This window comes from Leptosomus discolor, chromosome 16 (genome assembly GCF_034619465.1).
Source record: "Leptosomus discolor isolate bLepDis1 chromosome 16, bLepDis1.hap2, whole genome shotgun sequence".
Taxonomy (NCBI): domain Eukaryota; kingdom Metazoa; phylum Chordata; class Aves; order Leptosomiformes; family Leptosomidae; genus Leptosomus; species Leptosomus discolor.
In genome coordinates this window covers 10,062,120-10,075,332 of record NC_141406.1, presented here as the reverse complement: position 1 = coordinate 10,075,332, position 13,213 = coordinate 10,062,120, and the positions used below count along the sequence as shown (strand labels likewise).

The 13,213-nt window shown below is 49.7% G+C and overlaps 1 protein-coding gene across 1 annotated transcript in view; it reads left to right on the top strand.

The window, feature by feature from the left end:
• Window positions 1-12,619, top strand: part of MMP17 (matrix metallopeptidase 17) — a 66,773-nt gene extending 54,154 nt beyond the window's left edge. The window contains exons 5-10 of the mRNA XM_086474332.1: window positions 1,597-1,773; window positions 1,909-2,008; window positions 4,195-4,277; window positions 8,502-8,654; window positions 10,831-11,088; window positions 12,291-12,619. Of these exons, the coding sequence (XP_086330458.1) occupies window positions 1,597-1,773; window positions 1,909-2,008; window positions 4,195-4,277; window positions 8,502-8,654; window positions 10,831-11,088; window positions 12,291-12,619 (1,100 nt within the window). The remainder of the gene's footprint in view (window positions 1-1,596; window positions 1,774-1,908; window positions 2,009-4,194; window positions 4,278-8,501; window positions 8,655-10,830; window positions 11,089-12,290) is intronic.
• The last annotated feature ends 594 nt before the right edge of the window (window positions 12,620-13,213 follow it).

The window sequence follows — 13,213 nt, the reverse complement described above, 5'->3', positions numbered from 1 at the left end:
AGGTTGTCAGTTTGGTATTAAAATGTCAGAAAGCATATGTCTTGTTCTCTCCTAGTGCTGGGGAAAACAGCACAGGTTATAAAAATCCCGGCTGTTTACAGACACTGTAAATAATAGTCATGAAGGAAAAAGCAGAATTCAGCAAAAATATCCCCCTCCAACACCCCAAGCCTGGTGGGGAGTGCTAAGGGCTGTGCAGGATCAGCCACGGCTGCTTCTACGTGACCATGTCCTTTGGCCCCAGCTGTGGCTCAGAGAACGTGGGGCTCCCCTGAGCGATGCAGAGACCTTTCCCACCTCGCTGCCTTTTTATTACAATACTTGCAATCATGATCTTTGTAAGAACTGTACTTAAAATCATTGCCACCCTCTGGTATTGCTCTGCAGGGCATTGCTGTGCAGTGAGGGGCAGCAACTGCACAAGTGCTTGGCCCAGCTGATCTGGGGCTGGATGGTGGGAATGCACCGTGCAGGATCAGTCCTGTACGGCTCCTGCAAGCTGTTCCTCCTTTGCTTTGGCAGCAGTGATGTAGGTTTGGAAGTGGACGTTCACCCCTGTTGAGATCTGACCCGAGTGTCTGAGACTCTAGAGAATATGGGATGGGTCTGTGTGTGTGGGTGCAGTGTGAGGCAGTAGGGATTGGATTGCAAATAAGGAAATTTGAGAATAGAGAGAGCCAGAGTGAGGAAAAAAGTCACCAAAGGAGGAATCAACGTCCAATAGAGTCTCTGTGGTGCTTAGCGGAGTGTATGAGGATCAAAGTGTTTGCCTAAGGAAGCAGACCCAGGAGATGCAGCCGCACCAGCGCAAGGTGTGGAAGGGGAGAAGATGGGCCAGTCCTCTGGAAACAAGCTGGATGTGGTCACCTGCCCCTTCTGCCATTTTCTGTCAGGACAGCAGGTAGATGAGCAACGTTGGTGGCCGATGAGCAGGTGAACAGCTCTGCGTTTGTGTGCGTGCAGGAAGGTGTTGTTGGTAGATTTGGCCAGGGCAGCAGTGTGCGGTGCCAGCACTGTGCAGGCAGGGAAGGCCCAGCAGAGCACCACGGGCAGGCAGGCACTGCCATGTGCTCACTAGTTCCTTGGCACATGGCTTTGCTTATTATCACAGGCTTTGACGAGCTTCTGGCTGGCGGCTGCAGAAATTTGGTATTCTGGGCATCACAAAGGCTGTGTCAGCAACTGCTTCAGGGCAGGCATGAGATACGGGAGATGACTGCTCTGACCCAGCTCCTGCAGTGCCGGTTAGCGGGGATGATGGACTGTTGTGCCGAGGTCGCTCTCTCTAACGTTTGTCTGGCTCTTTCTCAGGTGCCATCGGTGATCTGGGAATAAGAGGGGTGATCCCTAGGCTTGTATGGGGCTGAGGACTCACACTGTGGGCTGATGTCTGGCGTGCTCTCCATTTCCATATGATACACTTCAGTTTCCTTTTTCCGATTGGAGAAAAATGTCCTGTTCAAACTTCACCTATTCCAAAGCTTTTCTTTCCAGTTTATCTAACATATACCTATACCTTCTCTTACAGCCCACCCAAACCCCTCAAATACAATCAGCATGCAGTGACTATTATTTCAGTTTTGTCTTTATTTCCAGATGCTCATGGGATGGACCTATTTGCTGTAGCTGTCCATGAGTTTGGCCATGCCATTGGCTTGACCCACATCTCTGCCATAGAGTCTATCATGAGACCGTACTACCAAGGTCCAGTGGGGGATCCTCTGAAGTATGACCTACCTTACGAGGACAAAGTCCGAATCTGGCAACTCTACGGTAAGTTCGTGTCCCTCACCCAGCTACAGCCCGTTTCTGGCATGGGGCATGCTGGACTAGCTGTTTCCTGGGGTGAGTGGAGCCTGGTGGGGAGGATGGTGTACCCCTCTACTGCTTCTTTGTCTTTACGCATAGGAGTCAGGGAATCTGTGTCCCCCACAGCCAAGCCTGAAGTAAGCAAAACCGATGACCATCCTATCCTGCCAGAGCTGCCAGAGAATCGCTCCACTGTCCCGTAAGTCAAGATTGTTTCTTTTCAGCTGTCACTGATGATCCTGCAAAGGACATCTAGTAGTGAAGCGCCATTCAAGCATCAGTATCTTGCCTGCTCACTCTGGCTTCGGTATTTCCCTCTGGACCTCTTGTCTTCTGGAAAACACGCAGACACAGAAGTGCCCCTTCTTCTTCACATCTCCTGATCATCTCTTGCATATGCTGTTGCTTTTTTCAGGCAGTCTGTGTGGAGACTCACCAGCCAGCCCACAACTGAAGTGGTTAAGAGCAGGAACAAGTGATAGGTGCTATCTATCGCTTATCTAATTTCTATTACTCAAGGCACATCCAGAAATTCTATATCATCTTGGAATGCTTTGTGTTTCCCTAAGACTCAAAATTTTACTCATGTTAATGGAAATTTGTCCCCATCACCCTTAGGTGAATTCATCCTTGCTGAAATTTTAATCAAACTTCCTCTGCAGTATTCTGATTTGTGCAAGCGTAACCTACCTACATCTTTCCACGGTGAGCAACTCCCTAATGTACCTGTGGGGGTGAATATTGGAACAAGTGGACCGGTAGCCTAACTCCAACGCAGGTTTGAATTGGCAAAGGACTGCTTACACTGAGTGTCATCAAGCAACCAGCGTGCCCTCATTAAGGGAAGTTCTCGATCTAGCTGATTAATAAACGTTGGAGTTACCAAATTGTTTTACTACCCGGGCAGCAGGACAGTTAAAAGAGGAAGGGACACTGAACAAAAAGGCACGAGGTCATGGTCACACATATTTTTGCTGGATACCAGCAACACCGCAGGTGAGAGCAGCAGAGATGGAGCAGGTCATCTTCACCTCCTGGTCTGACCTCTTCTGGTGTTTGACCATGAAGAAGTCACTTCATCTCTCTGTGCCCCAATGCAAAGAGGGGATAACAGCACTGGAGCGTGAACAGCTGGGTTATTCCTACAGTAATGGGACCAAGAAGAATATAATCTTGAAAAAATATCCCTGCGCTACAGTTACTTTTCTCACTTCAGCACCTTCTTTACCCCACTTTTCCTTGCTCGGTGTGAAGCTCACAGTACAGAGGTGCTGAGCACCTGCTCTTGGTGAAGGTGTCCCAGCTGCCAGGGGTTGCAGAAAGGCTATGAGGATCCTAAGGGACGCTTTTCCTTGAACATGCTGAATGCCATTAGTTATCTTTCTTCCCATGTAGCTTCTAACAGAACTTGTCCACAAGGCTCTGTATGGCCGTTTTGACCTAGAGACAAGAGCATTTCTCCCTGATACTGTAGGAGACCATCGTCTCGCAGCAGCAGCAGAAGGAGCAGGACGCTTGTTTGTGCCAGACCTTTCATCCTGCCCTGTGTGTGACTGGGAGGGTGGATGGGGTCGTTTTGTAGTCAAAGAAGGCTATGAAGCTGATGCTGGCAGCCCAGCACAACTCTTCTATCAGCAAATTAGATTTATGTTTCCCTGTCACCCACAGCACATTTTCTGTGCATGTTCCCAGCATCCTCTCCTTGCCCTCCATCAATCATCATTTCTCACATGGGCTTCGCAGCGTTTTCGGTCCTTTATACTCAGTGCCTTTCCCACCCACCTTGTTAAAAGCAGCTCAGCATCTCAGCTGTGACTTGCCAGGTGGCTTTCATCACATATCACATGGCATTGTCTTGCGTGTGGCATCGTCTCCCTGTGTTTGGTCTTGTCTGCTTTCTGCTTTGCGGCTCTGTCACGTCTCACTGGCATTTCAGAGCTCAGCCTTGGAGCATCAACGTCCCCAGTCACTGGAGCGAGATGCTGCTTGGCTCTTATCCACCACGTGTCCTGCTGCCCAGGGGCAGCTGGCCGAGCTGCACTGTGCCACTGGGGAGCGGCAAGCCAGCTCTGCCCTCACCAGTTACGCTAGCTGGTAAATGTAGAGCATGTCCCCGTTTGACTCCCAGCGACGTCCTCCAGTGGCCCAGGGAGCTTGTCTGCCACGAAGTTATCTTCAGGCTGAGGGTTGCCCAAGCTTGCCTTGGAAATCCCTGTGCACGTGGCTGGGTTTGAGCATGAGGAACAACAGATGGATGCAGCCTGTGGTCTTCTGCTGGGGACTCTGGGGGCAGGGGAGATGTGGTCCGTGGGATGGGGGACACTGGGGAGGACACAGCCCCTCATTGCCCGCCTGGGCTGTGCTCACCTGGGCATCTCTCTGCAGGCTCAGGCGGGACATGCCCAACAGATGCAACACTCACTTCGATGCAGTGGCCCAGATCAGGGGAGAGGCTTTCTTCTTCAAAGGTAAGCACCCGCTGCCGGCGGCCTTTGTGTGTGTCACCCTGTGGTGACGCTGGTGTGACAGTGCCATGCTGTAGCAGCAGTGTCGCCCAGGCTGGGGCGGGCGATGAGGATAAGCTGGCTCAGGGTTTGCAGGCTGCAGGGCCCCCAGACCCAGGGAGGCATCTTGAGTGCCACTGACTCCTTTCGGCTCACATCAAAGGGCTTAGACCTTTAATCAGCCTGCTAAGGCCGAGGATGAATGATAAGGAAATTTTCATGTCAATGCAAATCCTGCCTCCAGTGTGGAAGAAGACCACCCGGCTCATGGCCAGTCTGTCACAGCGCCATGGTGGAGGTGCCCATGTGGCCGATGGCTGGGGACATGCAGTGGCACTGCTGGGGGACAGGCAGAGATCACAGCTAAATGGGACCGTGAGGGAGGAGGAGGAAGAGAAGGGTTGTGCTAGAGGTAGCCAACAGACTGCACAGTAAATGGACCATTTCTTTTATCCAAAAAGAAGTCAGTGAAACTGAAACACAATTTATTTTTAAAATTACAAAAAAGGTTATTTTTAAACCCAGCACATAATTAACCTGTGGGACCTGCGGCCAAGAGCAGCTGGGCGACACGAGCTGGGTTGAGGGTCTAGCGGATGGTTAGGAAGGAGAGACCAGAGGAGCACCTGCAAGCTGTGCCGGTGGCGGCAAACCCTCCTGCCCGCTGCGGTGCCCAGCCAGTGCAGCACCACAAGGGCCGTGTGTCCTAACAGCAGGGCAGGCACATGTCCATGTGGCACGTCCTGGGGTTTAACGCTTCCCTCTGAAGTGACCAGGCTGGTGACAATCCAGCGCAGCACCTTGTACCACAGTCTGGCCCATCGCACTGCGCTGCCCAAGTGACGAACTAAAATCTGATACTCGTGCTATCAAAGCCGAAATCTGGGTCAAACCAAGGATGAGCAGAGCAACAGCGGCTCTCCACTGCTTTTTTCCTGGATGCCTCCAACTTTCCTTTCCTCCCACACTTCACCTTCCCTAATGCTGCTCACTGTGCACGGCTCAAAGACAACGTGCCCGCAATTGCAGAGCCATCTGGTTCTGTGTCAGCAAACACTTGCTGGCAGTGTGTCCCTGGGGTGCCCGGCTGTTGACGAGGATCCCTTCTCAGGTATACGGAGCCTGTGTAGGCTGGATTCTGTGGGCTTTCCTTCCCATCTTTCCAAGACGGAAAAAAGCCCACTGGGCACTTCTTTCCATCCCTGGCCACCATTTGGCCACCCCAAAGCCATCTAGCAGAGAAGTAGGACTGTCTCCCTGAGGAATCAGGAGCAGTGTCCAGGCACATATAACCCATCTGGGTATCACAGTGCAAGTCTTGGGTTGCAGGCAACAACGGCAAAAGGGCTCCAGAGAATTTGATGTTGTCTGTGCCCTCAGAGTGCACAATATGGAGGCTGTTCCCCTGCAGTATTTGTTCAGATGCCAGCTCCAAAAAGCCACAGTGAAGAAGGGAAAATAAGAGACAAGAACTGGTGTCCAGGATAAATGGCTGTCTGTCTCTCAGAGGGGGAAAAAAAAAAAAAAAGATTAAAGAGAAATCCGTCTTGGTCTCTATTTTTGGATATATTTATTGTGGTCCAAAATGCAAATGTAAAGAGCCACAGTGTCAGTGGGTGCCAGCTGCACGGCTGCCTCTGGAGCCCGGCACCTCCCTCAGAGCCCCCGCTGCTGCCACCAAACCGTCCTGGGCACCAAGGAGCAGGGCTGTCACCTCTGGGGCAGGATTTTAATGACAACCAGTGATGAACTCCCTCCATCCATGGATGTTTTGTTCAGAGCTGGTCCGGCTGGTTCCACAGCCAAAAAATAGCCTCTCCCACCACAAGCGACTGGAGCTCCCCATGGCTCCCAGACTTGTCGTGTTGAAGGCATCGGTGGGTTCTCTGCGCTTCCAAAACACAGCTTGCTTTGACTTGGGTGCCTTGCTACAGACTCCTGAAGTTTTAAAACAACTTTGGCCCATGTGTCTGTCTGCACGGTGCATGCAGCAGTCTTGCCAGAGGCAGCCAAAGTACGGTACGCAGCTGGGATCAAAATCACCTCGTATTAAAGAAAGCAATTGCCTCAACCCATCATCCATATAAAACAAGACACTCGAGACAGCAGGACTTTACACTTGGCTCTCATCCTGCTCAGTTTGCCAGCTCGGTGGGAGGTTTTTAAACAAACACAGGGTTAGAATATTTTCTTATTTTATTGTATTTCTGCATGGTAATGGCAGCAATTCCCCCATGGATCTGGCTTTGGCTGACGATCGTCCAAGCCACCACAGCACTTTGGCGAGCAGGCTTGGCCGTGACAAAACACAAGCACAGGCAGACGGGAGCCATTGCATTAAGAATTCCTTGCTACTTAATTGCTGTATCTTTTTGCTTTTTCCTGATGGCTTATCAAAAGAACAACCAAACTAACCAACAGCCTAGGCTATGCCTGACTTTGAGGGTAGACTTAAAGCTTGCTTCCTGCAGTTGCACACCCGCTGAGCTCATCAGTGGCAAAGAGTTGAAACATCAAAAGCACTGGGGCTTCCCTCCTTGTCTCAAATGAGCCCAGGGCACTCCGAAGTTCAGATGCTTATCTACTAAAGAAGGAATTATGTTGAGCTGCATTTCTCGTTAAAAAAGTAAAAATCTGGCTTTGTCTAGTGCCTCGCTAATTAGAGATGCAGAGATCATCTTTATTTAATTACATATGTTTCCATCGATGTACAATGGCCACCAAATTTGAATCCTATTTTTTTTTACGTTCTTAAAAAGAATCTGTAATTATGGCAATTCATACCACATTTGAATGTATTATTCATTTGTGGGTTTCAGGCAGATAAAGCCAATATGCAAACTGGAGCAGAAGAACAAGAATATGATATAAATCCTTATAATTAGAATAAAATCCCCTCTCTGCAGATGTTTAAGTGTTAACAGTTTCGCCTTCTGCATTATTAGGCTAAGATCCAATTTCCATAAAATTTTAAAAGCTGGTGTCACAAGCTGCCGGCCATGGAGAAAGGGCTGAGTGTCATGAATACAAATCTGAAGATGCATCTTTGGTTTCTGTTGTTTATCCTCCCTTGGGAATCCATGCAAGAGCAGATGTAAATAACATGCAATAATTTCTACCAGGCAATAACAAATATGAGACAAAGTTGAGAGCTGGCTCTTAGACATCTTGCTTCTGCTCGGATCTCACTGTGTGGAGCTCTCCAGAGAAAATGCAGCATGAAACGTGCTACAAAAACTCAGGCTGAGAATCCCAGAGAGGGCAGAGTTGGGTTTTGAGTTCCCTCTAAAATCAGTAAGATTCCTCGGGAAATCCCACATAAAGCTCCTTCGGCAGGGCACAGTTTGGCATCCTTCCCACAGAGAACAAACCTGTTTCCTTTTCCATTACCCAAAATATTCCAAAAATACCCCAAGCCAAACTCTTTCCTAGCTGGGACAGTGTTGCTGCAGGTGCTGGAAATGTGTCTGCTTACACCGCCGGTACGTTCAGCCCCTGGGAGCACCACAGCTCTGATGTCCCCTGCTTATCCTACACCTCTAGATAGTACCAAACTCCTTAATTGTCCCTCCTTCCCCACCTCAACCCCGTCCAGTTTTATTAATGCAATTTCCTTCTCCTCTATTTTCTTACTCCCTTTCTTCATTAAAAAAATCCCTCTGATATTTCTGTGTTTCATTATAACATCATACACATTTCTAAAAATGAAAGCAGCTGGGCACTCTGTGTGCAGGAAGCTGCGGGTGGTCCAGGAGAGGCAAAATAGGGATGTTTCTTTGGAGGCTCTCGAAAAATGCTGCTGGTGGCTGCTGGTGCCTGGCGTAGCTTCAGCCGCTGCCTGGTCCTGCTGGCTCTCAGGAGGTCCCACGCAGAGCAGCGAGGGAGGAGATGAAAGGCTTCTCTCACCTGCTCCAGCTCAGCGGCGCAGCTTCACACCAGAGACAGCAGTATAACAGCTCCAGTGCAATGTCCGGAGGATTATTTTGATCCCAAAAAGGGAATTTCTCCTAATCGCTGCCAGAAATAGAAAGCACTAGCAGCTGCTGGTGGAAAGCAGGATGCCTCTAATTCATAGCTCCCATCTCACGTGCTTTGCTTTCCGCTGCTGCCACCGTGTGCCTGGCACTCATCTCCCCCGGCGAAGGTGGGTTGCAGTGTGGTTCAGTAATGTCCAGTCTGTTCCTCCAGGCAAGTACTTCTGGAGACTGACTCGCAATAAGCACTTGGTCTCCCTCCAGCCGGCTCAGATCCACCGTTTCTGGCGGGGCTTGCCGCTCAACCTGGACAGCCTGGATGCCGTCTACGAGAGAACCAGCGACCACAAGATCGTCTTCTTCAAAGGTGTGAGTGAACGCGGTGCTGGAGGTAGCACGTGTGTCTCCTAGTGTAGAGCCCAGTGCCAAGGTACCTTGGCAGTATTTTCCCCTCTCCTGCAGGCAGGAGTCACCCATGTCAGCTGTTGAGCATCTGTCAGGGCAGGTCCAAGACCTGTTGTCCATGAGCAAGGCCAGAAGAAACTAGCTCGTAGGGAGGGCAGGCAAAAAGCAGCAGTCACATTCTCCAGAAAGTAAGGGAAATGTCATTGAAGAAAAACTTCAGCCAAACCTAACAGAAATCTTAGCTTTTCAAGAATGAAATAAAAGCAGGAACCACCCAAACACACCCTTTACAGGTTTGTGTTCCTTCTTTGGCCTTTTCTCTTTATACTGTTTGTTGCTGAGAAAAGAAGCAGCGGAGGGGACGAAACTGAAACCTGAAGAGCTTGGTTTTGCTAATTATATTTCTGTTACAATTTTTTTTTTTCTCCTTAAAATCAGTGGTATAATCCTCTCTTTTTATTTAAAATGACTTGCAAGTTTCTTTCAGGAGAGCTGGAGGAAAGACGTTAGCTCTTGGTTCCTATACAAATGTCCAAGTCCTCCATGAACCATCCACCTGTGCTGGTTAGTTGTTACCCATGCACTGAATGTCACCCAAGCCCCCGGCAGGCACAAGCTCTTGTTTCGGAAAGGTTGTGTATTTGAAGAGCTAAAAACATCCCAGCCCTCCGTGCTCCCCGGCTGGAAACTGCTTTTTGTCTCCTGACCGTTCTGCTTCCAGCGTGGTGCAATTATCAGTTTCAGGAGTGCTTGGTTCAGCAATAATTTGGTTTTGATTCCTCCAGCAAGGAATGGCTTACGTCCCGCACACCCCTCTCCGCTCACAGAAGCGTTTCCAAGTGCAGCCGAAGCCCTTCCAGGCTGCCTGCACGCTGAGCACTGCAGAGCCACACCGAGCCCTGCGGCTCCCCAAGGAACAGCACGCAAAAGGCTCTGCCGTGTGTTTCCAGCTGCCTCGGGCAGCCGCCCAGCTCTCCCATTCCCTGAATCCAGAGGGAATGGCGCGTGGCAGCCCTTAGGCCTGACACCAGACCCTCCCAGTCAGGACTGCAGACCCCAGCGGCACTCGCTCGCTTCCTTCCCTTCTCTCCCTGCTGGGGACACGCAGACCTCCGGCAGCTCAGGGCCAGGGGCTCCTCCTGGCTGCTTGTGAGGCCGGAATTACAGCTGTGCCACAGCTGGGGCTTGCACCTGCATGGCACAGCGCTCTGTGGTCACACGTGATGTGTGTGTTAGTCTTGCCTTGCTCCTAAGATTAAACTCAAGATTTTCTTTCCAGCTATAAAATACTGTCTCATTCTTTCTCCAGCACTGTTTCATTGATCCCTGGGCAGAAACCAGAGCACACAAATTACCCCAGCCTCTAAGGTCCTGCTGCTGATACGTGGGCATGTATTTAAGTGCCTCTTCAGATTTTCTAGAAAACCGAGGGAGGAAAAAGACTGATCTTTAATATAGGTTGTGTGATACCTAAAAGCACACTGGAGGTTCCCAAAGAGACATCGTACAAACAGAAAGACTGTCACAGTGGTTAAGGATTATGTAGAAATTGAGAGATCTGGGTTCATTTTCTTGTTCTGCCACAGACCAGGGACCAGTCATGTTGTGTTTCATTTTTATCAGAAAAAAAAACCACATTAACAGTTCTGTCCTGCCCAGCGTAGGGCCAGGGTGGGTGGCTACGTAGGACACTTGAAGAGCAGTGAGCTGCTGGGATGGGATTTGTCCAGGCCCTAATTTGCCACAAAAGCTCCATGTAACTTTCTGTTTTCTTGCAGTTGGATATCAGGCAGAAATCAAAGGGTCAGAAAACCAAATGCCACCACCAAATACGTTAAAGTGACAAGGGTACTAACGCTGTTGGCACGTTCGTGTCCCAGGACCATCATGCCTGCAGCCGTTGAGGAGCGAAGGGGGGCTATGCTCCGTGGAGAGCCTGACACAGAAAAGCAACTATTCAAAGATGGAGGTTTCCCATCAGGCTGCTACCTTCCCATCCCCATCCTTAAATGCCAAGAGCTCAGTCCTGAGGATTGTCACGGCAACAGATAATGAAACATCAGCTTGTCTGTGGGGGAATGCTTGTTTTGGCTGTGAATCAAATGTGATTTTGCTCTGTGCTTCTTTCCTTTCCATAGGAGACAGATACTGGGTCTTCAAAGACAATAACGTGGAGGAAGGATACCCACGGCCGATCTCAGACTTTGGTTTGCCACTAGGAGGAATCGACGCCGCTTTCTCCTGGGCCCACAATGACAAGACTTATTTCTTTAAGGACAATCTCTACTGGTGCTATGATGACCACGAGCGGAGGATGGATCCTGGGTACCCTTCAGAGACCATCCTGTGGAAGGGAATACCAAGCCCTTTAGATGATGCCATGAGGTGGTCAGATGGTGAGTCCATATGCTGGTTCAAAGAGACACAAGAAAAAATGTCAGTGCATCATTTGCACTTGAGCTCTAGACCCTTGGACTGCGCCTGCCGACATAAACTGCTGAGACCCAGATGGGACGACAGTTCCCAGTGTCTGAAAGCTGAAGAGGGAGGTAGGCTTCCAGCCAGAGCTCCCCGCGCTGCTCACTAAAAGACTTTGTAATTTCAAGCAGGCAACAAAAATATCCTGGGGGCCTAATAATTTGATTTTATTAAAAGAACACAGTTGATGTTGCTTTGCAGTGATTTTTATCCTAATATGTGCTGATTTGCTCCTCGCTGAATTTGTGGTCGTTGTTTTTTTAGCTAGATATATGAGGATGTGGACAGAAAATGTTTTTAAAGGAGATGTTTTCCCCATAGTTATAACTTTTCCTCCAGGGATGAGATTTCTCAGTTGTTTCTTCCCCCTGAAAAGACCACAAAAATTTTGTCACAGATGTTTAAAACCACCCATTCAGTCACAACAAAGTGGCATTTCCAGGTTTTATTTACTGGTGATCTAACAGTGTAATAGCAACCATTAAACAAGGCAGAGGGGAGGGACATTTCTAGAGGCTTTTCAAGCTGAATTTCCGAAGCTGTTGAGAGTGACTGGCTGTTCACATGGGTAGGAGTCCTCCATGGTCATGGGACCTGCTTAGAGAATTCACAGCCTCCCAGTTCAGAGTGGAAGAAACACACTCAAGAGCAGAAGGTTCCCAGGGCCCTGCCAGGCTCGGGTTATTTATCTGAGCTCAGGGATAGCAGTATGCATGCCAGGTCATTAACAGGTAGGTGAGGTCGTCTTCAGCCTTACCATGCCCTTTTACAAGACTGTCCACCAACAGCCACCAAGAGATGTGTATGGTGTATCCAGCTGTGGATTTACTAGGCCTTTTACCCTGCACACCCTCAGTACCAGGGGGCTGCATCTGCTCTAGGACCCACCATAGAAGAGGTGACATCTCACCACCTGCCTCCCATCTGTCTGGTGGCTCCTGGCTGGTGTGAGAGATCCTGGACGGGCACAGGATCATCTTTCTGAGCATCCCACCACTCCTGCAGTGAGAGAGGGTATTGGCAGCAAGCAGTATGTACCGCCACTCCCTGGGGCTTAGCTTTCCACTGGGAGAGTACCCATCGCCGCTCATCTTGCCTTTGGGTTTTGGTCTCTTCACAGGTGCAAGTTACTTCTTCAGAGGCAAGGAGTACTGGAAAGTGCTGGACAGTGACCTGGAGGCCCAGCCTGGTTATCCCCAGTCCATTGCCAGAGACTGGCTGGTGTGCAGCGACATGCAGTCCGACTCCCCAGAAGCAGCCGGGAGCAGCAGGACTGGGGCACGCTCCAAACCAGGGCAGCACGACGAGAGCCGCTCAGAAAACGGCTACGAGGTCTGCTCCTGCACCTCGGCCTCCCCGTCCCTCCGGGCTTGCCCTGTGCTCAGACTGTCAGCCAGCCTCGTGCTGACGAGCGTGTGGACAGCAACACTGATGTGTGCAGCCCTATGACATCTCATTCCACAGATGAGACAACGCCATGGTGCTCCAGGGAGGGGAGGTGGATGCAATCCTGTGATGCTAACTCTTGCAAGCAGAAAAACATTCCTAGGAACATGCTGGTGAAGGGTTTGAATTCTCCATGAGAAATGAACAGTGGTTCTTGGGTTTTTTTTCTTTTTAATTTTAGTTTAAAGGTCTAATAACAGATTTTGAGTTCTGCACCTTCTTATTCCCCCATCCAGTTAAAGATGAGAGCAGCCTAACATTGAATTTAGAAATGTTCCATAGAGATGTGTTGCTTTGGGTGTTTAAACACAGCAAATGAGGTAGGGGAGAGCTACTGTGATTGAATGGGAACAGAAGAGATGCTGCTGAGACAGATGGCAACATCCCAGAGGAAAGGCAGCAAGGCTATAGGTGAGGGGCGGTAGTTATATGCTGACACAATGTACACATCCTATTGGATGTACTAGGTAGAAGGAACCTTTGACTCTGCTAAGGTTAACTACAAGGTGATCATTTTACTGTCAAACCTGCTGTGGTCACTGATGTCTTGGTAACCTGTATCAGTTTCTATGGGTCAGAAACACCTTTGCCTTTCAG